The sequence below is a fragment of the Lactuca sativa genome, chromosome 8, assembly GCF_002870075.4.
Source record: "Lactuca sativa cultivar Salinas chromosome 8, Lsat_Salinas_v11, whole genome shotgun sequence".
Classification (NCBI taxonomy): domain Eukaryota; kingdom Viridiplantae; phylum Streptophyta; class Magnoliopsida; order Asterales; family Asteraceae; genus Lactuca; species Lactuca sativa.
Genome location: NC_056630.2, coordinates 209,211,054 through 209,238,882, shown reverse-complemented (window position 1 = coordinate 209,238,882; position 27,829 = coordinate 209,211,054). Strand labels below are relative to the sequence as shown.

General features: G+C 34.6%; 2 protein-coding genes across 3 annotated transcripts; both read right to left on the bottom strand.

The window, feature by feature from the left end:
* Positions 1-18,832: 18,832 nt before the first annotated feature.
* LOC111879203 (triosephosphate isomerase, chloroplastic) lies at positions 18,833-21,440 on the bottom strand. 2 transcript variants are annotated; one of them, XM_023875675.3, is made up of 10 exons: positions 21,083-21,440; positions 20,596-20,622; positions 20,411-20,480; positions 20,030-20,153; positions 19,860-19,944; positions 19,641-19,773; positions 19,375-19,548; positions 19,204-19,286; positions 19,051-19,133; positions 18,833-18,943 (listed from the first exon to the last, which is right to left on the bottom strand). In XM_023875675.3, the coding sequence occupies exons 1-9, from the start codon at positions 21,308-21,310 to the stop codon at positions 19,077-19,079; spliced, it is 981 nt and encodes a 326-aa protein (XP_023731443.1). In that variant the 5' UTR covers positions 21,311-21,440; the 3' UTR covers positions 18,833-18,943; positions 19,051-19,076. The 2 variants fall into 2 exon arrangements, with proteins under 2 accessions (XP_023731443.1, XP_023731442.1); XM_023875674.3 differs by having other exon boundaries at positions 18,833-18,960; positions 21,083-21,439.
* A 1,857-nt stretch (positions 21,441-23,297) lies between these two features.
* Positions 23,298-27,144, bottom strand: LOC111879222 (transcription factor bHLH121). The gene is made up of 5 exons (XM_023875693.3): positions 26,802-27,144; positions 25,473-25,576; positions 25,047-25,174; positions 23,866-24,315; positions 23,298-23,777 (listed from the first exon to the last, which is right to left on the bottom strand). The coding sequence occupies exons 1-5, from the start codon at positions 26,891-26,893 to the stop codon at positions 23,607-23,609; spliced, it is 945 nt and encodes a 314-aa protein (XP_023731461.1). The 5' UTR covers positions 26,894-27,144; the 3' UTR covers positions 23,298-23,606.
* Between the last annotated feature and the right edge of the window lie 685 nt (positions 27,145-27,829).

Genomic DNA, 27,829 nt, shown 5'->3' with positions numbered 1-27,829 from the left:
GAGTCCCAAATCAGTTGAGGGTCAAAAGGACCCAATTGAGTGTGGAAAGGTTTTAGGGAGTCCCGGGGAGTGACCCAATGTTCTGGACTAAGCCACTGTTCGGGATATTCATGGGACTCGGCGAGTGCATGAGCAGACTCGACGAGTCCAAGGCAATCTTCATATGGATGAAGATGAACTCGACGAGTTGTTCATACAACTCAGCGAGCCAAGGGCAGGACCTATTTATCAGTTGAAGATGAACTCGACGAGTTGTTCATGCAACTCGACGAGTCGGATGAAGATTCAGTCGATGTTCAGTTGAAAGGAAAACTCGTTGAGTCATCGCCTAACTCGATGAGTAGAGATGGGCATAAGGACAAATGGAAGGATGGGGACTCAGCGAGTTAGCGAGCCAACTCGGCGAGTCAGGTCAACTGGTAGTTGACTTTGACTTTGACTTGGTTGGGGGTAAGATGGTCATTTTACCCTAAGGACAGTTAGCAATGTTTGATTGAGTGTTTTGTGGGAATTACAGCCGGAGGATTTCCGGAGCAGCAACAGCAGATAGTCAGTTCCCGCGCAGATCAACAGCTACTTCGAGGTGAGTTACCTTCCAGTAGCGGTAGGTCTATGGCTACAATGCCAACCCATCAGTAAGAGTTGTATGATTATATGATTGTTTATGTGATATTCATCTAGGTTTGCTACTATCGATATGTTTATGTGCTAGTATGATATGATGCTATGTGCTAGTGACAATAGGGGAGATAGTCCCCAGAGTACCGGTCGATAGGGCCGAAGGGGTAGTCATGCCCAACCATGCTAGATAGATTATGTGATATGTGTTATGTGGTAGTAGTAAGGGGTGAAATAGTCCCCAGTATCCGATCGAGAGGACCGAAGGGGAGACCAGCACCCAGATATGCTAGTCAGTATCCGGTCGACAGGACCGAAGGGTAGGCCAGCACCCAAATATGCTAGCAAGTATCCGGTCGAGAGGACTGAAGGGGTAGGTCGGGCACCCAGATATGCCTGACAATATATGTATGTTGTGTGATTGTATGGTATGTGGTAGGATGGGGGAGCTCACTAAGCTTCGTGCTTACAGTTTTCAGTTTTGGTTTCAGGTACCTCTTCATCGAAGGGGAAGGAGTTGGCGCAATAGTGGCACATCATACACACAAACTGTTTTCCGCCTTACGAAATTGTTCTGGGATTTGTACTCTGACATTTGGTTGAATTCGTATTTTGGTTTTCAAACACGATGTATGAATATGAAATGATTTGATCAGACAATGTTTTATTTACAAATGTTTTCCAAAGTATTGATTAAAAATAAAATTTTTGGACGTGAAATTTGGTTCGTTACACTTTAAGCCTTTGCATGGCTGATAAAGTCCCAAACCCAAATACACTGACTCTTTACTCCCAAAAATGCTCATATCTCATGCATGGAGAGATCTTGATGACCAAGATCTCATTTTTATGACTCCAAATGATTAAAAGCATCTAAAAGGACATGTATTATACTCTGGAGTTCATCAAACTCATAAAGTTCCAAGCTTGGGACATAAGATCCTAAAAATGGACTCAAAACAAGAACTAGCACAACAATGAGAAAGTTTCGAACTTGATACCTCTGAAAGATGCACCAACAGGTGTATAACTCAGATCCAAAAGCTAGATTCTCAAGCTATTCTCTTTCAAGGCTCCTTCTTCTTTAATGGACAAACATAACAAGTCATCACCCCACTAGATCCACATGAGAAAGCCACCAAGATTCAAACTTTATGCTTTCTAGAGCTAGATCAATATGATTAAGGCTTGGATCCACAAGCTCCAAGCCAAGCAATGCTTCCTCAAGGAACTCCTTCTTCCACAATAAGCACCAAAACTTCACTAAATCACCAAAAAACTCAAGAATCACTCAAATGGAGGCTTAGGGTAGATTTCTAGGGTTTAGAGAGATGGAGGCTAATGATATTAGGGTTAGGTTACGGGATAAGTGTTGGATTAGGTGTCTAAGCCCATAACTATTATTGGTATGTATTCGACCCGAGAGTAGCATGGTCCATTTGGGTTGCATATCATCAGGACAACTTGTTAGGATGGACTTTTGAGAGAAGGTTATTTATGGTTTATTAATATATTATAAGTAATAATATATTAATATGAAATCATATGTTTTAATTAGTATTGATCAAGAATTAATTTGGAATTAATTTAGTGGTCGAAAGAGACTAATTAAATCTATGGGGACTAATTATGATAATTAGTTATATTTATATGTGTTGGGCTTATGATCCATGTTGGACCAAGTTTATGTATGGATACATAAAGAGTTGGGCCACATGAACCATGGATCATAAAACCCATGGGTATGGATTTGGGTTATATCCATAACCCTAGAAATCCCACATATAAATAGATACTTCATTGCCCAAAATCGCCACTTGTATCTTTTTAGAGTTCATGGTGTCTTTTGTGTGCATGGAATTCTCTCTCAAGTTCATCCTTTGTCCATGGTGTGTTGTGATTCTATTTGAGGCTTCCACACAATTGGGGCTAAGCTCTTTAAGGCCAAATACACCAAGAATTCAAGCTCCATCAAAATGTATGTCATGCTAACTAGTATATTATATTTTTATGTTAAATGCATGCTAGTTGTAAGATTAATACCTTGGAAACCATTTGCATGTATAATTAATGAAAACATAGATCCAAGCTATTTAGGGTTGTATGTGCACCATAGGATGTTGTAGTATACCAAAACCCAACAGTGGTATCAGAGCCATGGGTTGTTTTCAATTATACTTGATGCAAGTTGCTGAAAAAAACTGAAAAAAATCGAATTTTTTGTTGTCGGGACAGCAGACTCGACGAGTCCAGTGATGGACTCGACGAGTCCATGAACAAATTCATCCAACTCGTCGAGTTGGTTCATGCACTCGACGAGTTGGACCCCCTGACAGCTTATCTTCGAGTTTTTTTGGCCTGTTTTGGATTACAATCATTGCTGCAAAGTGTTTTTGTTCATAAATTTGTTTTTTGATACTATGGTAATGTTTATTCTCATCCAAATAAAGGATAATAATCAAAGTTTCAAGTTTTATACATGTTTATATGATGCTTGAAAAATGTTGATTATGAATGTTCATGTTTATGAGTTTGTTTAGATTAATAGGAAAAATTATGAGATAGTTGTTTTCAATCCAAATTAATCTTGAAGTTGTTCATAATATGTGTTTTTGTAACTTGTCCTCAAGTTACATGAAAAGTCACATTTATGAATTTTAAAACTCATAAAATTTCCATAAGTTATGAAAAAATGAAGAGTCACATTTTTAATGCTTTTAAAGTCTTCCATAACTTGTTTACAAGTTATGGAACTTGAAGGGTTTTTTCCATTAAACCACTTTAAAATTCATAAGTTATGGAAACCATAAGTTTTTTGAATTGTTCAAAACTTGTGCTCAAGTTTTGGAATTTGTAAAGTCAAACCCCATATACACTTTAATTCCAAACCCAAGAATTTTAAAAGTTAAAGTTCAAACTTTATGGACTTCATTAAATTAATTAAAGTGTCTATTTAAAAAGTTAATAATTCCATAAAAACATGGTTTAAGTTTAATTAAATTAAGAGTATAGTTTAATTAATAGATTAAACCACCAAGTATTTTAAATGTTTAAAATACACCCTTATACTATTATAATATTATTAGTTAATACTTATATATATATATATATATATATATATATATATATATATATATATATATATATATATATATATATATATATATGTATGTATAAGAACAAAGTCAGTCTTACCATTAGTAGGCCTCATTCACGAAGTCGGTCTATAGGGGGGGGGGGGGTATAAGGTTACTGCCTATAAAATGGCAGTTTAATGGGTGTCCACTCTCACCCACCGCTTCCTTGACCGGTGGAGGGTCGTTAGCCGAACGGGTAGGACAAGGACTATAATTCTCCCTTCATTAAAAATATTAATGATAAATACTAAGTAACTAAACCTTTTATAAATACTCAATCTTAGTTACTTAGGAAAAAGTGAATAAGGTGCTAATCCATGAAATTACACTTTGCACTTTGTTTAAGTCGGTTAGTGGAGCGTGTGTGGTTAACCGGCACACTAACTCGTATTTAACAAGGTAGGCAAAGGGTAACTTAATGTTTATCATAGTATCGATGGAGCATGTGTGGTTAACTGGCACATCGATTATGGGGTAAACACTTAAGGGTACCAAGTAATTTGCATGGTTACTTCACACCTTGTTTTGTGATCCTCGACATCCCAGTCACAAAACCTGAAGGGTACACTCGAGATTGAAACATGTCATTGAACAGTTCAATGAATCTCAAATATCTAGGAGTTTCAAAAATCAATTAAAACCTAATAATATATATTTAATTTTCATGGTGGAAATTGGTGAATCGTCATTCGCCTACCTTCAAATATTTTATAGCTTGGATTACGACATCCCTCTTCCAAGTTATAAAAGTATTGTGTTGGGTCCTAGCCTGAATATTTCATATTGGGTGTTATATTAAGGACTTTAAATCAACTATCTTGAATATCTCCCAAAAGATGTCTGGTTTAGACATTTATGATCTTCCCAAATCTCTTGAAACAAGCTTTCCTAAATGAAGATGATGTCCCATGGAAATCATACTTCTTTCACCTCTTCCAATTATTCTCCCTAACCCACTGAAACGACCGAAAAATTTCAACCAATTTAAACTTTTCAAAAACAACCCGATTTCATTAAATTATTACAAAAAGGTTTTCAATACAATTCATTTAGAGTATTCCTAGAATCACATCACAACATAAACATGAGGAGCGGTACGATCATTCCTTCGCCTTGCCACGGTCTCCTGAAGAACCTGAAAAACATTAAACCGCAACTGTAAGCCCGAAAGCTTAGTGAGATATCCCCAAAATACCAACCACACATACGCCCTTCCAGGCTACGACCTTCTGGTCCAAATCATAATGCCTTCCGGCCCATAACATAGTGCCTTCCGGCCCATATCATATATAGCATACATAACATAACAGAACACGGAACAGCCATGCACTTCGGGTCTACTGTGAGACTGGTCCGCCGCACCGGCCAACAATCCACCTGGTCCACCCTCCGAGTCTAGCCATGTACATCGAGTCTACAGTGTGATTGGTCCGCCCGCATCGGGCCTACAACCCACCTGGTCCACTCTCTGAGTCTACAGTATGACTGGTCCGCCCGCACCGGGCTTTCAGTCGGCCTGGTCCACTCTCCGAGTCTCGGCACGTCTGGTCCGCCCTCTTGGGGCCTACAGCCTATCCGGACCGCTCGCTGGGCCTTCGGGACAACCGGTCCGCCCTGGGTATCTTGGCCTACAGCATAAAGCAGGACCCACCTTAACCCAACTCCAGTCCAAACAACCATGTGCACATAAAAATACAATCATATAAGAATTCACAATCAACAAGCCGATCAAACAGATCACATAACATATCATCATCCTAACCAGAATACCGACCTAACCGGTCACTAGCATAGCATCACCCTACATATCAGGGAACTGAACTTAACCAGGTCTCTAACATATACCTTCCTAGCTACCAGGATGCAACCATATCAAAGCAATAACATAACAACAAATACCCGACTCTCAATCCGATAAAGGGCCGGCCTTGGTGCCTTAGACCCTGTCGATATAGTGAGGATAACTCACCTCGCACTGCCGAAACTCTGAACTGAAGAGCAGGTTCTCGAATCACCAACTCACCGCAAATCCCGAACTAGCCATCAACAAAATAAACATTAGGCCAAGCATACATCCACTTATCGGGCCAAGGCTAAAGTCCAAATCTTATACAAAGTCCAATATTGGCCCAATTTACCAAATTGGGCCCACCTCACCAAATAGGCCTAGATCCAAGGTCCATAACAATAATTGGGCCCAAAACACTCTATCCATAATTTCCAGACTTGGCCCATAAACCAACTACCCACAAACGGCCCAAACTCTAAGGCCCAATATTAAGGTCCAATAAGGGGAAGTACGCTGGGTGTACCCTCCTTGGTACGCGGGGCGTACACACTAAAACCCAGCTGAGGATCGGGGCCCTGACCTGCTACGCGGGGCGTAACTTCGCTACTCATAAAGTCCTTATAACCTATTAATGGCTTAAGCTCTTAAGCCCAAACTTCAGATCCCTAGGCTAAATACACCTAAGATTCATAAAGTCTCAAACTTTATCACTTGGGACGTCCAAAAGTTCTTAATCTAAGGTCTTAATCCATTAAGACCTATATATCTCACACATGGAACAACTACAGCCCTTGGGACCTCATTTTTCTCACTCAAGACCTCTCCAAAGGTCTGAAAGGACAGATAATCTCGGCCAACACAAAACATGAATCAAGATGAGAACTTTGGGACAAGAAAGATGCTAAAACTCCACAATACTTAGATCTATGCAAAATAAATGGCAAGCAAGAAGCTTTATACCTCAAATAAGCTCCAAAGGATGATATCTCTTCAGATCTACAAGCTCCAATCGTTCCTTTCCTTCTTTGACAACTTCTCCTTTCATCTTCTAGCTTTTCTTTTGCCAAAATGAGCTTTCCAAGGCCAAACACACCCAACAATGGAGGGAATACGGGTTTCTAGGGTTTCTAAGGTTAAGGGTGAGCTTAAGGAGGCTAGGGTATGAACCAACATGTTCCTTATATAGTGGCTGACCCTAATTTTAGGGTTCTAGAACTCTAATAGTACGCTGGGCGTACTCAACCTTGCACCCACGTCCATATACGCCTTACGCTGGGCGTAATCCTAGCTTACGCTGGGCGTACTCGGCGAGTCCCCAAATTTCATACTTGCCCCTCATTTTCCACTTTTCCCACAAGATGACCAAAATATCATTTCTCTTAAATCCCGGGGACTCACAATTAGGTACGGGGCGTTACACCCACAAGTTCCTGAAAAGTTTAAGGTCACTCAAGGCCTATTGGCAAGTAAAGGTCTATGTGTGATCACATCTTGGAGATGTAGTCACATATTAACAAGCCGGGAGAGTTGGATGTCAAAGTCTTGAGAAAGTTTGTGGCTCAACTACTTTCTAAGTCACATAGTGAGTTCTTTTGGAATACCTATGAAACAGACTATGACAAGACCCTTAATGATCTTATCTATTTGCTAAGATCAACTTCCTAAAAACTTTATGGACATTGACAATGATGACACTGGAAATCCAGAAAAAACATTCTCTTCCCAATGGAAAGGGATCGGCCATAGTCAACTCGGTTGACCAAATGGTAAAGAGAAAAGCTAAGTCTGAGATAGTCCTATTACCAAAGGGCCCATATGTTTATATTGCCATAGAAAGGGGCATTGGTTGCGAAGCTGCCAAATTTACCTAAAGATGTTAAAGTCAATAACTTTGACTCTACTTAAGGTAAAGTCCACTATCTAACTCTGCTAAGTTTCTATTCTGAGATTCTTGATACATGATGTGACTGGGTCACAAGTTGATGTTTTAAGAATCAAAGAAAAGTGAAGAAACTTAAAGAAAGAATATGTTGAATCTGATCGCGTAGATGGATTTCTATCGCATAGTTTGAAGATCGGATTCTTGAGCTACTTCTTAGGAGTTATGATATTTTGCTTAGGAATAGATAACAAGTTTTCATATGGATTGTAAGGATAAGTTTTTCCGCAAAGTTTTAAAATAAAAGGTAAATCTTTTGATTTTATTTATTTTAAAATATCCTTACAATGGCATTTGTGAAAATCTGTGTTGCTTATAAGATTCCATTAAGAGCAAGAGTGGAAATATGAATTTGATTCTTTCATTTGTGGTAGTGTCTAAATTTACCAAATAAGGAAAGATTCTCATCACCCAAGTTTTAGTTGGATAGAAACTTGGAAATCATGCAAGTTGTATAGCATGATGAATGAGAACTTTCGAGCATTGGAAAAATTAAGACTAACTACTTGTTTACATGGATGTGTGAGTCAAGTGAAGGACTAAGGGATCGGGTACACATTCTTGTGCACTGTTCAGAGTCCACCACAAAAGATCGATAATACTATTTGTCATAATTTACTATATGTGACATCCCCATTTTCACGGCCAAAAAAGACCAATTTTGTTTATGCTTTATAAAAGTAAGAGTACTTCTTTTCATAAAAATGTTGCGGAATTTGTTCCCAGAAAAACACGATAAATACGTTATTAAAACATTTTCGAAGAAACGTATTTTATTCATTTTAAAACATTTGGGATGTCATTGTCAATACAGAAACATAAGCATAAACAGAACTTACATTTATTTACACTAGTGATCTACATCTCTTTAATCTCTCAGTGTAATGTGACTTCATATCAACACCTATGATATAAATAAACTGAGTGGGTCAGGTTGGGAAACCTGGTGAGTACATAGGGTTTTCAACCCACAATAATATAATTATTATGTTTAAACAATCAAGCAATTAAACCCAATTACCCATCCCCATTATCTTCTTTACTCTTAAGGATCTACCCTAAGAATCAACTATTTCTCGTTCATTCATTCCTAAGGATTATCCTAAGGAATCGGCACGAAGTCCATCGTTACCAAAGCTTATAGATTACAACTGGTGAACACGTAGTCCAAAACATCTGGTAAACACTTAGTTCAAAAGTAACTAGTGAACACACTTAGTTCAAAATACCTAGTGAACACACTCAGTTCAAAGATACGTAGTGAACACACTCAGTTCAAAATACCTAATGAGCACCTAGTTCAAAAACACCTACAGGTTACGAGCTTACTAGCATTCCACTGGACCGTCTAGTATCGCCCATGGTCATCATCTATACTCCACTAGATGACTGGATCACTGACAACATTGATGTCTCCCATCGTGTTATCGCAAAACAACTATTTCATCTACCCATGTTTTACCCAACACATTTTGTAGATATAAAATACATATACAGTTTAAATCATTTAAAACATGTATAAAAATATTTCACCCAACATAGACAACAAGTATTCAGACAATATGCACACACAGCACGTAATTTATATTAAAATACTTCATATCTGTGTAAGATGAAAGGGACTATGCACTCACTTGAGAAGGTGGTGACTCGGTACTCGGACAGCGCTTCGTTTACTTTAAAATAGTTTCCTTCGACGAAACCTAGTATTATTACCACTAGATTTTAGTCTAATATTTACAGTGACTAATTATTAGTCTTATTATTATTATTATTATTATTATTATTATTATTATTATTATTATTATTATTATTATATAAGTGTTTAAACAATACTTTCCAACCACTATGTACAGACAGGGGCCAGACATAAAACACCGGAGGGCAGGACCATTTTGGCATATAGCACTTCTGAAATCCAACAACCCTATGTGGCCCTTTAAACTAGATTCGCCGTACCGCGAGTAGTTAAAAAGATATTATAACGACACTTATATAAGTCATAATAATAGCTCAAATATTTATTATAAATTTATAATAACAATACTAATTTTAAATATAAACTATATTTAAAATAGGGTAATCATAACTTACTTACAAGGGGATTTTAGCTAGGAGTCGGGCTCTGTAGGGACAGAACTTCGTCGCTGAATCTTTCTAAGAAAGATTCGTGCAGCGCTTCAGCGCTCACCTTACTATACTAAAACTACAGAAAGAGAAGTTGAATCCCGAGGGACCGAAATGCTCGGGGGATAAGCAGAGAAAGACTCTTGAATCAAGAGAACGGTGCAAGAAATATGAGAGCCCAAGCCTCTTATTTATAGTAATTGAATTTACAAAAACTACCCTCCATAATTACTTAATGACCTTATAGTTATATAAACAACTAAACACCCCTTTATAATACTATTTTAAATAGATTTAACAATATTTGCACTAAACTAATGTCGAAAGAACTCAACATTAGTCTTATAATGACCGCATCGTCGATACCTTTCTAATGATATATACATATGTATATATATGTGTACGTATATATGATTTATACTTTATTTTAATACGTAAATATGCTATTATAATTTGTAACTCGTTCATACGAACTCCGTTTTTGACGTTCTTTATATCCACGCGTAGGTGGAGACGTAATCTACAAATTTCGTTTAGACTCTGTCGGCTAATTTTGACTTTATTTTTAAAGTTATATTTTTAACAGGCCGGGACAGGATTGGTCCGTTAAATCCTCATAACTTCTTCATCCGACGTCCGTTTTCGCCCATCTTTTTCTCGTTATGCTACTCTTAACTAGATCTTTGATTCTTGTTCAGGTCGTGTCAGCTAAAAATCGCTCGATCTAATATTCGAATTTCGGGTTGTACACTGCTAATCCGAAACTTCGAAAAATCATAACTTCTTCATACGAAGTCAGATTTGGGCGTTCTTTTTATCGAAGTTCTTAGTTTAACATATTCTACGACTTTCGTTTAGAGCGCCAAGGCTAAATCTCGCTCTATCGTAAATTCACTATTTACGCCTCCCGGTATCGAGCCGGTTCCGTCACGAAACTTCGACGGGTCATAACTTCTTCGTTATAACTCGGATTTTGGCGTTCTTTATATATATGGAAACCTAGTGACATATACTACAACTTGGTTCAAATTATTTATAAGCTTCTGTCGAAAAGTCATTTTCGACACTTATTGCCTCTAATTTGACTAGCCCGGATCTGCGGGCGTTACACTATAGCTCAGTAAATATGGTTATACTTATAAGCTTAAGTGTAATTTTGAGACATTGAAAAGAGGTTCCAATGTATGGCAGAGCGAATAAGAAGAATCAATTTAGGCAGAAAGATAAAAGTTTCTCAAATCTGAAAAGATGGGAGAGTACTTTAGTATCATGTTTTAAGACCATCTTAATGATTTTGAGACCTTATCACAATTCATCCTCTAAGTGCATTCTGATAGTTAAGAAGAGGAGTTATGAATTGTTGAAGTGGTTAAATCAAGAAGATGATTCATACTTCGTTCCAAAAACAATTCTTAGAGTTATACTCTAAGATTGTAACTTGAGTGACTTGTCTTAAAGAAGGTTTAAAACACTTATCAAATGTAAGAGTAAAAGTTTTCTACTCTTGTACATTTGAAATTGGTAAGTTGTGATGTTTTGGATAAAACAAAGACCAACTAAGGCCAACTGTGTGAAGTGTTTGTCTTGATTAGAATCCACACTGTCTCTTGAATATCTGACAAGAAAGTCTTATATGTCAAGAGGACAGTGGGAGTCTTAAAGGTCTTGAAAGTCTCAAGAACTAATCAAGAATAAAACCTAAAGTTCTTCACTAGAACACAACTTGAGGTTTATAACCTATCGTGTTGACATATTCTGTGCCCATTCCAGTTAAAGTTGGCTTTGCATATGAGTTCTTAGAGTTCTTAATTGGTTGCACAACAACTTGGAAGCAATGGCAGGCCCTTGAGCTGCCAGGTGGCAAGAAATTAAGATTGAGTTCAGTCCATATGAGTTTGGATTTGTCATTATCCTTGTCTTGTGACTATGGTTTTGACAATTCACATGGATAAGAACACATACACCATTAAATCTAAGGGTCATAAGGTTTCTCTCCTATTCATGAAAATGATGGTGAGGAAACACTTCCACCAAGTAGATTGTAAGTAGATAGCAATTGTGATATTTGCATTCTCAAAGTCGTTAGTTGAGCTGTGTGGTTAAGCGACACACTAGCATGGACTTATGAGAAGTGGCAAAGGTCTAAACAATTGAGACTATGATTACGGCATCCCTTTTCATAGTTCTGAAATTGTTTAGACACACCTGTGAGCTATCTAAGATAAGGTGTATGATATTGATAAAGTTTTATCAAAGCAATCTAGTATCAGAAATCTGAACTTTGGTAAGAAAGTCAATAAAGTATTGTTTTTTCTAGAAGCTTAGCTGATTTCTGAGTACATGTCAAAGCTAATGGGAGCATAAGTGTTATGCTAATAATCATCATGTTAGTGGGAGCATGATAATTATGATGAAGGTTGCAAGTTAGCAATGTTAATTATAGAAAACAAAAGGTTTCAATTGGGAAAAAGTTGTTTTGCTATAATTAAGGGAGAGGAAATTATACTTCATCTTTATGTGAGACATCGTGAATCATATCCCATATGCTTCGGATATAGGATCGATTGCATGTGCTATATTCATCCTTTCGAAAATTTTCCAAATGCCTGGGGCATTAAGAAGGGAAAAGGTCTAAAATTGGATATGACTAAAAGGATTAGACAATTGTCGAGGACAATATAAGGTTTACCAAAGATTGGTTGCTCGAGGACAGTTGGAAGTATAGTGATAATTATGGAAGGACTATATTGACATAATCTATAAGGAGGCAACTCTTGTTCAGAAGTGATAGTCAAAATGGAATATGGAAATGTTTCAAAGTTAGAAATTATTCAATCTATGTAAGATTAGGAAACTTAATGCAAGAAAGATGTTTCCAAGGAGTTGATCTCCTTTGGAATGCTCTGTAATGTTTGTTGTAAAGTCTTTCTGACTTTGTGCATAATCATTACAAGAGGATCAATGCATATAAGTTTAGAATCTAACAGATTTCAATAAATGGCATGAATTTGGAATTCTTGCATTTGCAGTAAGGATTTGGGACTATGAAAAAAGGATCATTGGAGTTATGTTCAATTGATCTATTTCACAAAGTAAAGATCATAGACAAACATAGTATGCATACTTGGTGTATGGCATGACTAGTGTTTAGAAAACATAGTGTACATGCTTGGAGCATGGGACAACTATTGTTTTAAATTCAAGAATAAAGTTGATAGCTGAAACAGTATACAATGAATAATGTGTAATCATATGGTGATAAATAAAAGGTGTTTTATTTTTCTTCATAGGTTTTGATACCATATTCGATTCAATTATTCTTGTGTTTCATTTTGCATGTTTTGACTTCCAGAATAAACTAGGTCATCGTTCTGGATGACTAAGTTATTCAAACCATCCACAGTCGGTCATATGTTGGAAGTAGATATGAATTAAGACTGTCATGGGTTAGCTTGTAGAGGTCTAAGATGTTGGACAAAGGGCTACAACACTCATGAGTGCTCATAAGTTATGAGTATTGGATTCAACCCGCGCTCATTGGAATCACTTCATGGATTTTATCACGAGTGATCATGAGACGATAATATCTTATATTCTTCAAACCTAGAGATATGAGTTGTTACTATGAGTTGGTTATATATTGATTGCACGAAAACGCATTGGTAACTCGATGTTATAAAATGTGTCTTTGTGTATGATTCAACAAGTAGGAGAACAAGCCATATGAGTCGAATTTTATCCATTCCTTTTACCTTCGGGATAAAAGCGATATCTGTGGGCCCCTCGATGATTTGGTGATGACAAACGAAAGTGCTCGGCCGGGCCTGGACTGATTTGATTTGTTCAATTAGCCAGTCGTCATAAATCGAAAATCGGGAAACAACAAATGGATCGAGATAATGATTATAATCCATGTCTCAGTCCATATGATATCTAGAATGGAGGAATATATGATCCCTTATCTATTGGACATGTCATTTGATTTGTTCAGAGTTTGACAGCGGCTTTAAGAGCTACGATTGCTAGTCGGGATCTTGGAGTCATACTTGAATAATAGTTTTAGACTTATCCAAGTGGGAGACTGTTGGATTAGGTGTCTAAGCCCATAAGTATTATTGCTATGTATTTGACCCGAGAGTAGCATGGTCCATTTGGGTTGCATATCATCAGGACAACTTGTTAGGATGGACTTTTGAGAGAAGGTTATTTATGGTTTATTAATATATTATAAGTAATAATATATTAATATGAAATCATATGTTTTAATTAGTATTGATCAAGAATTAATTTGGAATTAATTTAGTGGTCGAAAGAGACTAATTAAATCTATGGGGACTAATTATGATAATTAGTTATATTTATATGTGTTGGGCTTATGATCCATGTTGGACCAAGTTTATGTATGGATACATAAAGAGTTGGGCCACATGAACCATGGATCATAAAATCCATGGGTATGGATTTGGGTTATATCCATGACCCTAGAAATTCCACATATAAATAGATACTTCATTGCCCAAAATCGCCACTTGTATCTTTTTAGAGTTCATGGTGTCTTTTGTGTGCATGGAATTCTCTCTCAAGTTCATCCTTTGTCCATGGTGTGTTGTGATTCCATTTGAGGCTTCCACACTATTGGGGCTAAGCTCTTTAAGGCCAAATACACCAAGAATTCAAGCTCCATCAAAAGGTATGTCATGTTAACTAGTATATTATATTTTTATGTTAAATGCATACTAGTTGTAAGATTAATACCTTGAAAACCATTTGCATGTATAATTAGTGAAAACATAGATCCAAGGTATTTAGGGTTGTATGTGCACCATAAGATGTTGTAGTATACCAAAACCCAACAATAAGGAGCTTAAATAGGGTCCAAGACCCTAAAATAGGGTTCATGTCAGATTGGTGTACGCCCATCGTACATATGATACGCCCAGCGTACTCCGAAGAACATCTGCGACCATCCTGGTCAGTATGCCCAGCGTACTTCAAAGTACGCCCAGCGTACTTTCTTTTTCACTAGTACGCCGATCGTACGCTTCCGAATGCCATAACTTCTTCGTTATAAATCCGTTTATGGCGATCCTTATATCCACGAAAAGGTAACGAGAAGCCCTACACTTCTATAAACTTTATTCCTCCTAAAACCCACTGAAACTCAGATCTAAAATTCATGAAAATCCCGAACCAACGCCTTTAACAATACATTTGGGCTCTAAAGCACAAACCGAACTCTTTTATCACACAACCTACCTCACCCACATCCCAAAAGGGCCTAAACCTTTCTCCTTCAAAGCCTCAAAACCTTCTCATACTCGGATTAAGGCCCATGGGCCTTAAATCATCACAAAACAATCCAGAACAGGATGTTACAATTTACAAGTTCTCGTCCTTAATCTACTTTTGTGGATGAAAACAGGAGTAAATGTGTTGATTCAAAACAATATATGATAGGATATTATTTATTTTTTGGAAATTCTTTAATTTAATGGAAAGTAAGTAGCAAACCATCATCTTTTGTTTTTTAGGAATTATATATATATATATATATATATATATATATATATATATATATATATATATATATATATATATATATAAAGGGAGAAGGAGAGAGAGAGAGAAAGAGAGAGAGAGAAAGAGATGTCAATGGGTCCAAAACGTGGCAGAGGTAGCATCCCTCATTTACATGCATAAGTTCCTTTGCGCCACCACCGGTCCCTGAAATCCCTCGTTTCCTAACCCCCACCCCCGGAATCTACATCACCCCCTCCCTCTTGTTCTCTGTTTGATTACACAATACTAAAATCTAAAATCTATATATATATATATATATATATATATATATGTATGTATATATATATGTATATATATATATATATATACACACACACACACATACACACAATACTAAGTATAACATCTAAAATTTGAATTATTATAAGATACTACAATTTGAAAAATATACAATACTAATTTCAAAGAAATTAAACAAATCTGAAAGATGATCCAAACTTCACCAAGCCTCTTCAAGTGCAACTATGTGTAGGAAGCATCACCAAAGCATATGGACTATCCTTCAACCAAATTCTTATGGTGCTTTTCCATTACCACCTATTGATTTCAAATATCGATTACTGAAAGACCAAAATATCCTAACATGGTCACACCAACTCTTAGATCATAAAACCCAATTTCTAAGATATATTCACCATATAAGGACTAATGGAGGTAAAGAGAATCAAAACTTCACCAAGCCTCTTAAAGGTGATCCAAACTTCACCAAGCCTCTCCAAGTGCAACTATAAGTATGAAGCATCACCAAGCATGGAATAGCCTTCAACCAAATTCTTCTGGTGCTCTTCCATTACCAACTATTGATTTCAAATATAAATATAAGTTACTAAAAGACCAAAATGCTCATACATGGTCACACCAATTCTTAGGTCGTAAAACCCCATTTCTAAGGACCAATGGATGTAATGGGAATCGAATCTGACCTCAAATACGAAAGTTGTGAAAAAGTGATTTATGGGAATCAAGCTAATACATGGCCCGTGTGAATTTAGCCTAATTCCTCACGACATGTATGATTGCTACATCACACAGTTTTACCCAATAATAACACCATACTTTGCTAAATCAAGTTCTAACCCTTCTAACATCATTTTAAACCATTTTCAATGATTGGTATACTTTAATATCTCCATTACACATGTTTTAATTATCTCATTTTACTCCTAACATCATTAGATTATGGATTAAAATAACCTTTTCGATTTCTTTATTTTTATGCTTTAAAGCTCTGTAATTGTCATTAAGTTAGATTTTCACCCTAAATATGTATCTATGATGATACAAACTAACTTAGAAACATTTTAACATACTTTAATCCATGACTAACCCATAAAGTGAAGATTTGGTCAGATTCAAGCTCAAAAGTCAACTTCTAAGTTTGAATCTCATTAATAATTCCATGGATCCAAATGAATTGATCTCATACATGATATGAGTTTTGATTTAGCTCATAAAACTCCAAAAGCAATTATATAGGAAATTAATTGATTAATTGGTGAGCTAATTATAGAATATCAATTAAAAAATCAATCTAACTCTTATAAAACATTCATTTTCGGATTTAGAAGTAATTCCATGACTTCATACTAGAGATTCAAATCTCTAGTTGGGAGAGAAAATCACCCCATCCAAGATTCTACAAAGGCTTATATGTTCCAAAGAATGAGAAGGGAAAAAGTTTGCATCCTTATAACACAAATGTTATTACACTTTCTACCCTTGGATCTTAATTTTATTAAAATGAACACCATTTCACTTACTAAACATCCATTATTTCATTTTGACCATTCCCCATAATGTATCTAACATTTTTATCCTATTAAATCCTATGTGCCAACTCATGGTTTAATTCAACTTTCATGGATTTGACGGTTTTGGTCTCTCAACTTTAAAAGCTTACTCCTAGATCACCATTTGACTTGGAAATTAACTAGTAACTTAATGTTTTCCTAAGTAATTTATGTCTTTCAAGTCATGTTTGGTAAATAGGAGTTGAATTTTAACTTTCACAAACCGGCAACTTTGGTCCTTTAATCATAACGTTTTCAATTTCTCTTTATTAATCTTCTAGTTTATTTCTGTTATAATATTTATTATATATTTCATTTATTAACTTTTAATTATTTATTTTTTGTTTTATTGTCCTAAAAATATGTTTTTGCTAAAAAGAGCATACGTCTTGGTCCATTTTGCAGATGTTGTACAAGTCCATTCGTTTGTGTTTATTGAAGATTGGATTAATGACAAGATCAACTATGATTTTCAATCCCTAAAAAAAGGCATTGAAGCGGTTACACTCTTGGTCGATTTGATCATTTCATACTGCCTCCATATTCAACAATTGAAAACCAAGAAAGGAAGTTTTGTTTGATAATATTATCGGTTGGTCGTTTTGTTGGATTTCCAATAGATATTGTAGAAAAAAATTTAATTAGGTTTGCTTAATTAAAAATCATATTATGATTTTTAATTCTTGTAAAGTTCAATCATTCTAACTTTTGAATAAATTTGTTGTAGAAAAATAAAACAACCCACCCAATAAAAAATAATTGACAAAATGGAACTCGTAGTCGTTACCTAATAACATTTTACTTGTTTTTAATTACAACAATTATTCATTTTCGAAAAGAAAAAAAACAGCTATTATGACACAAAATATATATAATATGCTTTCCTTGAAGCTGAAGCACTTGTGTACTTTTTCTAAAGCTCCCTTTTTTACTCTTGAAGTTGGAAAAAATGTTCAATCAACAAAATTATAAATGAAATTTTAACTAATTGCCTTTGAAAAAAAATACTTACAATAATTTATAAAATTTATTGTTGCTTTCTATGATTCCATCACGCTTGATATAAGTACCAAAAAATATTTATAAAATTTTACACTTACAAGCTCTTTTAGGTACAAATATCAACATTATAAACATTAAATTTATTTTGCAACACTATTTGCAAAATTAATACAACCTTTTCCAACGATGCAATCCATTTCATTCTCTCTTAAACATATACAATTAAAGCAAAAAACAACTCCAACATAAACACATAACATTGCTTGTTTTCTTTTAAGTTATTCAAGGGTCAGTATTCATCAGAAACCTGAGTTGTGTTCATCAAGTCTTTTCTTTTCCGTGAACCCAAGTTAAACCACCGACCTTCAATGATCCAACTTGAAGACAAGAAAAAGACAAGAATAACCGGCATTAAGAATAGTAATAATTGGAAATTAATACCTACATAACCCGACCAAGATTTGAAGTTTGAGTATTCTGAGAGAGACAACAAGAAGACAACAATGGCAAGAAACCCAACCAAAGGAAGAGGTGGCAATGAGATGGATGACAATGTTTGGGCCCTCCACCCGTGTTTTGAGTCCGGGTCAAATCGCTCCATTTGTCTCAACCCGCTATTTTTATTTTCCAACTATCACACCCTCATGTACATATATACATTCAAAAGGGTAAGATTGCTTTGGAGATGGGGTTTGTTAGGTTAAGGTATATATTCTTTGAGTATGAATTATGACAAACCATTTGTAATAAACAAGCTAATAAGATAAATTTTTAGTTTTTCTTTTCTACTGCGTAAGAAATTGAATTATTTCCGACAAAACTGAATTTCATCCATTTTAGCAACCAAACAGAGCATAAAATAAATTTTGACATTTACTTTATTGCACATTATATTATTCTGTATTCTTGTTTTCTTCAAGAATTATAACCAAAAGTCTTGTACACTCAGGGATGATGACATCTATTACAAAGCAAAGCCTGTGTGAGAAAAAGAAATTGCACAATTCAAGTTGCTGATGCTGACATGGCACTAACATCATAATCTTAACTAAAAATGACACTACTTACTTTGCCCATAATCACGGACACAGACATCAAGCAGCAACCTTTTTAGCCGTCACAGAGTTAATGATGGTTGCAAAATCCGAACCCTGCGTGATATAATAAATTAATATTCATTTTTATTTTTATTTTCTATTTCAACATATTTATAAATAATACCTTCAAAGAAGCACCACCAACAAGAAATCCATCAATGTCTTCTTTTTTCGCCAGCTCAGCTGAGTTCCCAGCATTTACAGATCCTGTGATACATAAACAAATAAATATCTATTTAAACATAAACAAATAAATATTTATTTAAACATAAACAAATAATTTGAAATGAAATACCTCCATAGATGATACGTGTCTTGGATGCAACTTCAGGTGAGACGTTTTTTGCAAGCCAATCACGGACTGCCACGTGTACTTCCTGAGCCTGCTCTGGTGAGGCCACTTTACCGGTTCCAATAGCCCATACAGGCTCATATGCAATTACAATGTTATCCCAACTCGACACAGCATCTGTATTAAATAAATAAATAATGTTATAATTGGGTAGATTTTTTAAAAAGCAAAAAAGTAGGATGATGATGATGTAATAAATGAAAGGTTGCCTGCATAAGCTTTCAACTGCTTGAAACAAACATCAAAAGTTTTTCCTGCTTCTCTTTCTTCCAATAGTTCTCCAATGCAAGCTATTACTCCAAGATTCTGGCCTAATGCATATGCAGCCTTCTTACCTATAAACTGGTATTTAAAGTGATTTAGAATGTGATTTTCACCTTTTTATGATTTAGAAAATAGAAAGAAGATAATGAATTTATAAATCTAACCTCATCGTTTTCCCCAATCACATGCCTCCTCTCAGAATGCCCAAGAATTACCCATTTGCATCCGATATCTTTCAATTGCTCAGCACTGTAATTACAATTTACAAGTGGTAAAGTATTGGAACTTCTTGAATTTAATCCTTCCTATATTATATATCAAATAAGATGAATACCTGATTTCTCCAGTAAAAGCTCCACCTTTCCCAATCCAAGAATTTTGAGCAGCTATCTCAATTCGGTCAGATAAAGAGCTCTTTACTTGATCGATATAGACAAAAGGGGGTCCCACAACAACATCTGCAGAGGTCAAAGAACTAAAACTCAGATCTAATGAAATCAAGAATCATGAATTGCTAAAGAAATAAAATGTGTTGCTATTTACAGCAACCAAAATTAATATGATAGAACAATTAGCAGGCTTCTTAAAGTTCTCTTCTTTTTTGCAAATAGGTTTATAAAGTCTAGTGGATAAAAGCAGTTTGTATGTAAAATTGAATTAGATAATTAGATTATGTTACAGTTGAATGAAATAGAGATGAAGATAGAAAACTAACCAACATCAGGCTCCAAAGTTGCACTGTTCAAGTCTGAGACTAGCTGCTTGATTGAATCTTTGGTCCCATTCTAGAACAAATGTTACAAAAATGCCACATAAAAAGAAAATAAGTGAAAGTACAAAAATTGGTGTTTAATTTTTTCAAATTTATTGTGACTGAAAATTGAAGGCACAATCACTTACACATTTCCAGTTGCCTCCAACAAAGAACTGTAACAAAAGAACAGATATCAATTGTCAGTAGCTAATATTGAGAAAATCGGCACTATAACTGGGTTACATTTTGCAAGTAAAATGCCTTGTTAACAAAATAGAAAAAATTAAAGTACAATGTTGAATGGAAAGGAAAGAAACTAAGCAGATTGATGAAAGTATTCGGCTAGTTCTTACATTTATCCCAATATCAAATTCAAGTTTATTACAGGTTGAGAACTAATAGCCAGTTTACTAATTGAAAAATCGCCTATTAACATACTACGACTATAAATAGAAATCCAAGGAATGCTGCAATACTAAAAAAATCAGAGCCGTGTTCAATTCTTTTACTTTTTCGCTGCTTAAGTTAGCATTGAGAGTGTGATTATCGTTCCAAGCAAAAGAGATTTAATTGGAACGGATATATCAAACATTAGATCTGTATAAAATGAAAAAAGCATGTATATCTATCTACCTTCCCGGTGCCGGCCATGGCGACGATGCCGGTGCAAGGTCGTGTAGAAGCAGAGGAGAGACGTATGTGAGAATTGACAGACTGGAAGAACGATTGAGTTGTGGAGAGTGAAGCGGACTCGAGCTTCGAAGAGCGGCGGAGTCCGGAGAAAAGAGGCGGAGAAGCAGCGGCGGATTTAGCACCGGAGAGCTGGGATGCTGGTGTAAGAGAAGTTGAAACCATCGCCATAGTAAACCCTAATTCGGAGGTTGGAGGCGACGAAAATGGCGGTAGTTGGTAAGGAGTGGTGGAACTAGGGATACTGTGGTTGCTGTGTAAAGGTGGCCGAGAGGCGATGAGTTTAATGATAGTGATTTGTTTTACACGATAAGTCCTTTTTTACGCTCCCCTTGGGGCGTGTAACTAAATATATTTATATTTGTTTTTAAATATTGAATAACTGATTATTTTAAATATTTAAATAATTGATTATTTTGTTACTATTAGTTATTTTATCAACCAAAGAGGGTTTAAGCCGTGTGGAATTAAAGAATAGTCATTTAATATTAGATAATCACATATGAATGGATATTCAGTTTTTGGGTTAATAATTCTGTCCAAAACCATACTTGATTTATAATTATACTGTGATTAATTCGCTTTTAAAACTGAAAATAATTAAAATTTAAGTAACGAAAAGAAAGATTTTGGTTTAATTGAAAATTATGGTCCACGGATGTGGTTATAAGTTTTAAAAAGCTTAGAAACTTTTTTATTTAGATACTCACTTCATTTTCACTCTCTCGCCTTACTTAGGTTGACATAAAACTCAATAAACATTCTTTTAAAATATATCTAACTACTTCATTTTAATGTTAATTTATCGTTCAATCTATATACATTTTACACGTATAACGAGTGAATATCATCCATTTTATAATAAATCAGGTTCTAAATTTATATTCCAAAATGAAAAACGCTATTTTTGAAAAATGGGTAAAAGTGTAAAACTACATTACTCTTACTTGTAATTTAACTAGATGTTATTTTCAACAAATAATCAAAAGACACATACATGATGATAAATATGTGATGGCGCATCCATCACATGTGCCACATATCACTCCACCTATACTTATTATTTTGATAGGGATGGGCCTCATGGGAATTGTGTGTGCCCCATCGCCCAACCAAAAAGTCCAGATGCCATCTTTCAAAGCAACGAGGGCATTCTTGTCAATTTGTCTCCTTACTAATATCGATTTATCCAACCATTTAAAATTTGTTAAGTAAATTCAAATGTTTGTAATTTCTTGAGTTGCTCTATTTTTTAAAATAGAGATATTCATCATAATCATTATAAATGGAAAGTTGAAATATTAAGATCATTATTACAACAAGTATCATAAGATGACCACGCAGTACATGAATACAGTTCCAAGGATTCGTAAGAACATTTTTTGATGGCGATATAAACCAAGTGGTAGATGTAATATCTTTTATTTAAAATTATTAAATACCAATTATATTCCAAAGTAGATGATTCTTTTTTTTATGATTCCAAGTTGGGTTAAACTTTAGCACATTATATCATAAACAGATTGACTTGAGACATCATGTTTTTAATTTATCTTCTCTAAAAAAAATTAAGTTTATGATAAATTAATGATCTTTTATTTCAAATCAAAAATATATTTTTACATAATAAATGAATCTGCATCAGTTCAAATCCTTGATTTGATAAAACTATTTAATAATTAAGTAGATAGAAAATTATTTATTTGAGACAATTAAAAAGATCGGTGGTCGCATATATTGTTGACACGTGTATAAATGATAGATAACAAGTGAGTGGCCTGGCATCGATAATATCTAAATGCCAAATGGACCCAAAACCTTTGCCCAAACAAATTAATTCTTATGTGACTAAGATATTTCAGATATTTGTTTATTTTTTTTTCAAATTTATTCCTCGAGTCAGTTCTTAATTGATAGCGGAAAGCTGATTATTGAAAACTAGAAACTAGAAATTGTAACTTTTATTCTTACGAAAGTATCCCATAAATTAATTTATATATAAAATATAAAAACTATAACCCAAAACCAATTCCAAGTTACATGAAAATAATCAAGTATTAAAGATTGAGATATGAATCTCGTCACATGCAATACGCAAGGCCGTTTCAACAACAAAAAAAAAATGCAACGACCAAGGAGAAAAAAATGAAATCCAAAATAATAAACATGCCTTATATTATATGCTATAAAATATTAATTAAATTGCCTAGGCTATAATTCATATTTGATCCAAATCATACATTAAATAACTTCCTTTATTTTTCTTCTAATAAAACAATAGTTACATACATTATACATACAAGGAGCCGATACGATAAACACATGTCATCATCATCATCATGTAACCGTATAATTGACCAAAAAAGTGGATTTAAACTTTTTTTTTGAAGTACCTGTGTTTTGTTTGTGACTTGTGAGAGTGAAAAGTTAGGAATCTATGCAAAGTGGTGGTGGCATGGCGGTGGTCCTAGCGGTGACCACCACCATTACCATTGAGGCCGCCAACGACACTATTTGATGAGCTGGCTTGTACAGTATGAGATGATGAACAGCCACTAGGACTAAGAGAGCTCTCATCTGAGATGCTATTCTCCTTCCTATGTGATTTCTTCAACTTTGATTCACCCCCTGACCCCTCCTACAGTATACAATATATATGAAACATCATCATTTTTACTCTTAACACCCAGTTATATCTATATGCAAGAAATAGAAGAAAATGTAACCTGATCTAGTGTAGATCCAGGCATCTTGAGCTCCAATTCAGTAGCAACATCATTAGAGTCCTCATTTTTTCCACTTGATGACTTATTTTTAGAAGGTTGTCTGGTAGAGACGTGGGACCTACTACTGGGTTGGTGAACAGGTGGTGGAGATACGTATTGAAAGAAAGTGGAACACGGGTTTGAGGGATTTTGGTTGCCAAAAAAAGGGTAGGGTTGGATGGGTGGGTGGTGCATAGGTGGCATTGGCATTTGCATAGGGATAGGGTAGGGGTAGGTAGGTGGGTGGGGGTGGGGGTGGGGTTGCATTACAACTGATTGGTCCATATGACCCCCCCATGGGTATATACTACTACTAGCCCTAACCCTTTGTTGGTATTGAAGGTTAAGGTTTTCAATATCTGATTTTAAGGATGCTTTTTCTTCTCTTAAATCATGCTTCTCTTGAGTCAACTATTATCATTCAATATTTCAATTCAACCAATGTCAATATATCATATATTTATAATTAGATAGATTAATAAGAAAAAGGTGAGAATACAATGTTATAATTGGGTAAATTATCCAAACTACATTTTCTTAATAAGAAAAAAGTTGAAACTACAATGTTGTAATAGAAAGAAGACAATGTTACATAAACGGTCCCTGTGGTTTACCAAAGGTCACAACTTTCGTCCCGGCTCATTAAATGCTCTACAATATACATTATTTACTTATGATTTAATGAAATTTTTATTTACAAAAATAAAAAATGTAACAAAACACTATACTTTCTATTTATTTTTATAAAACAAAACTGTAAATTAATCAAAACAATGAATTTTTTTATTTTTTTTTAATATCTGTGTCATTTAAAATTCACACGAATAAATATGAGTTATAATGCCAATTTCTATATTATACCATGGTGGAATGAAATTTAACAAATGGAAGGAATCACATTCCTTCAAGAATCATCTATTCCATTCCACCATGCAAAACAAACAAGTTTTTCTCATTCCATTCCAACCTTTCCCCAATTCCATCATACAAAATTAACCAAACACTAACCGATTGTTTTCAAAATTCAAACTAAATCTTCTACTTTACAGATACATGTGTTTTGACTTATAATAGCAAAAAGTCATGAATGTGTGATTTTACTTAATTATTTCTAAAAAAAATAATAAAATTTGGAAAGTTACCTCACGGGATTCTTCAGTGAGTGTTGTATACTCAGATTTTAATCTGCTGACTTGAGCAGTCAAATCATTTAGCATCTGGATTGTATCACAGAGTATAGTTGCCTTATCAAATTTAGGTCTATCAGGATCTGTTCAATGTTTACAGCATTTTAGCATTAAACTTACAATATATCCAACAACATTAACAGAATAATTTTAAAAAAGAAACAGAATACAAACAGGAATACAGGATACATTGACAACACATTATAGAACATAGTGTTGCTATACATAGGTGTTTCTTTTTACTTTATGGTTTTTGCTATAAAGAGTCAACAAAACATTATATACCAATAATGATATAAGATTCTTATTTATATAAATGAGATGAAGAGATGAGAAATTTATCCATTTTTCTTATTATATAGCAAAAATATGGTGACATACCTAATGTCTTTCCCAATTCAGTGAACTGCTCATTGAGACGATCTCTCCTTAGCTTCTCACGATCAGCCTTTTGAAGCTTTCTGTCTTTATGTTCAAATCCAGGCCTTTCAGAAGCAATAAACAAATGTCAAGTGGGAGAAACAATCAGGGGCATGACTCAGTGAGAAGGGCATTTATGTCTTTTGCACAGACAAACAATCAAGAGTGAGTCCATGTCCCACCTTTTTTGTCTGATTTAGTCCCAATCTAATGCATGTCAAACACAGTACAAGAAAGAAGGTGGATATATATATATATATATATATATATATATATATATATATATATATATATATATATGTTGGCAACTGGAGATGTGTATTGAAACTACTAACATGAAAAATAATTAAAATAAAATGTTTTCTTTTCAATTATTTCCAACTTAAGAGAGTGAAAAACAATTATTACACCTTTTCTTTTTTCCTTTATCCACTCTCCTAGCTTAAACTTGCTTTTCTCTCCAAACTTGAGAACATAGTGTAAGGGGTGCTTGCTTCACAGAATGTTTTCGAAGGAATTGGAATTTGTCAATGGATTGGAATATGAAGGAATTGAATTATGTCATGTGTTTTGTTGGCAGAAACAGGATTGGAATTCACAGGTGTTGGTGAGGTAAATGAGGGGAAAGAAGATGGAGAGTGAGAGGCAAGAAGCACTTACTTGTGAACTTCTAGGGTTAAAGGGGTAATTTAACAATGTTAACATGAACTTCTAGGTTAAAGGGATATCTGAGTATTTTTAACAAGGAGTGCTTGGAATTGAATTCAATGCGTTTTAGGATGAAATCATGAAAAGTTGATGCAAAGGATCTTGTAAATTCCATAGGATTTCAATTCAGTACTCATTTGCAACTAAAAGCAGGATTTGAATGGAACTGAATTCCAATCCAGTCTAAATCAAGAAAAACTGTTCATTAATACTAGCAGCTAGCAAACTTAAACAGTGAAGTATAAAAGCTAATGTTCTAAATCATTGAACTTCATCTTACAGACAATTATTGCTTGCAGTTACAGTCACATTACATACCAAAATTAAGCAAATCAAGCCAAATCCCTCATCCAAAAGCATGTCATCTAAAGTTCAGAATCATTGAACTACATCATACTGAATCATACTTGCTCATAACGCGAAGTTCTCAATCCAATGATATGAAACTTCAACACCAGAGAGGAACAACTCATAAACATATCTTAATTCCTCAAATTATTAACATTTTAAATTCCGTTACCGAGCAAAACAGCTCGAAATACGTAAGCTCTGTTGTTATGAGCTGAGATTAAGAACTCATACCTTAATTCCGCGTTCAATTGATTTGGGGGTGGTCGATTATCAGGTGGAGCAAGATGAAACTTCTCTGAATTAGGAGGCAATCGATTATCCATTTGTAGGAGATAACAGTGAAGATTTGTATCTCCAATTTGCTTGATTTAGGTGTGATCCTTTCTGAGTTTTAGGGTTTATCCGTTATCCGATCCAGAAAGACAGAAATTTCATAAAGATAACGTGATTAAATGTAATTGTTGCCTATTTTCACTACCGAGAATCTACATAGTGATAGCTGTAGTGCAAGTACACCCGCATATTTTGGATTCGGGTCAGCTTTACCCGACGCTTTTCTCCGAGTTTTATATAAGTTACCAACTTCAACGACGCTTTTGCCAGTTTGCCAAAAAAAAACACGTTTCAAACGATTTATTTATTGTTTCGACATGTCCCGATACATTTAACTAACAAATTGAGTTGCTAATTTTTTTAAGAATTGGGAGGTGAATCTTTACAACTTAAATACTGATCTATAAGTCACTTATATATGTATTTTATGTGGATTAAGTAAATTTTTAATTTTTTTTTTTAATATAGGAAACTAATTTTTTTTTAAAGGCTACATATATAAATTTTGAAATCGTTATATTTTATTGAGGAGCTCAAGTGTCTTAGGTGTTAGAAAGTCAAAAGTATCAAACACAAAGGGAAGTAATTTGTACACAACATTTTTTCTTCATACATAACAATTTATGTTTTATAAAGATGTACAATACAACATTCTAAAGTATGTAACATCCAAGGCCGGTCCAAACGTATATGGGGTCCGGGCCTTTAAAGATAAATATGATAAAGATTCAAAAAAAATATCATTTATTCTTCACTATAAATGCATACAATTAGCAATAACAAGCAAGCCAAATTGTTTATCTTTTGAGCTAGTTTGAGTTTGAATCAACTTTAAGCCCTAAAAATTGTTTAGATATTAATTTATATATATATATATATATATATATATATATATATATATATATATATATATATACACTACATAA

Excerpts from the sequence above, each read along its gene's own strand:
- LOC111879203 (XM_023875675.3), bottom strand. The coding sequence starts at position 21,310 with ATGGCGATGGTTTCAACTTCTCTTACACCAGCATCCCAGCTCTCCGGT. Across the intron at positions 19,549-19,640 it reads GCAGTTGAAAGCTTATGCAG|ATGCTGTGTCGAGTTGGGAT; the intron begins GCAACCTTTCAT and ends TATTTAATACAG. Across the intron at positions 19,134-19,203 it reads TTGGTGGTGCTTCTTTGAAG|GGTTCGGATTTTGCAACCAT; the intron begins GTATTATTTATA and ends TATATCACGCAG.
- LOC111879222 (XM_023875693.3), bottom strand. The coding sequence starts at position 26,893 with ATGGATAATCGATTGCCTCCTAATTCAGAGAAGTTTCATCTTGCTCCA. Across the intron at positions 24,316-25,046 it reads TCACTGAAGAATCCCGTGAG|TTGACTCAAGAGAAGCATGA; the intron begins GTAACTTTCCAA and ends GAATGATAATAG. Across the intron at positions 23,778-23,865 it reads CTGGATCTACACTAGATCAG|GAGGGGTCAGGGGGTGAATC; the intron begins GTTACATTTTCT and ends TGTATACTGTAG.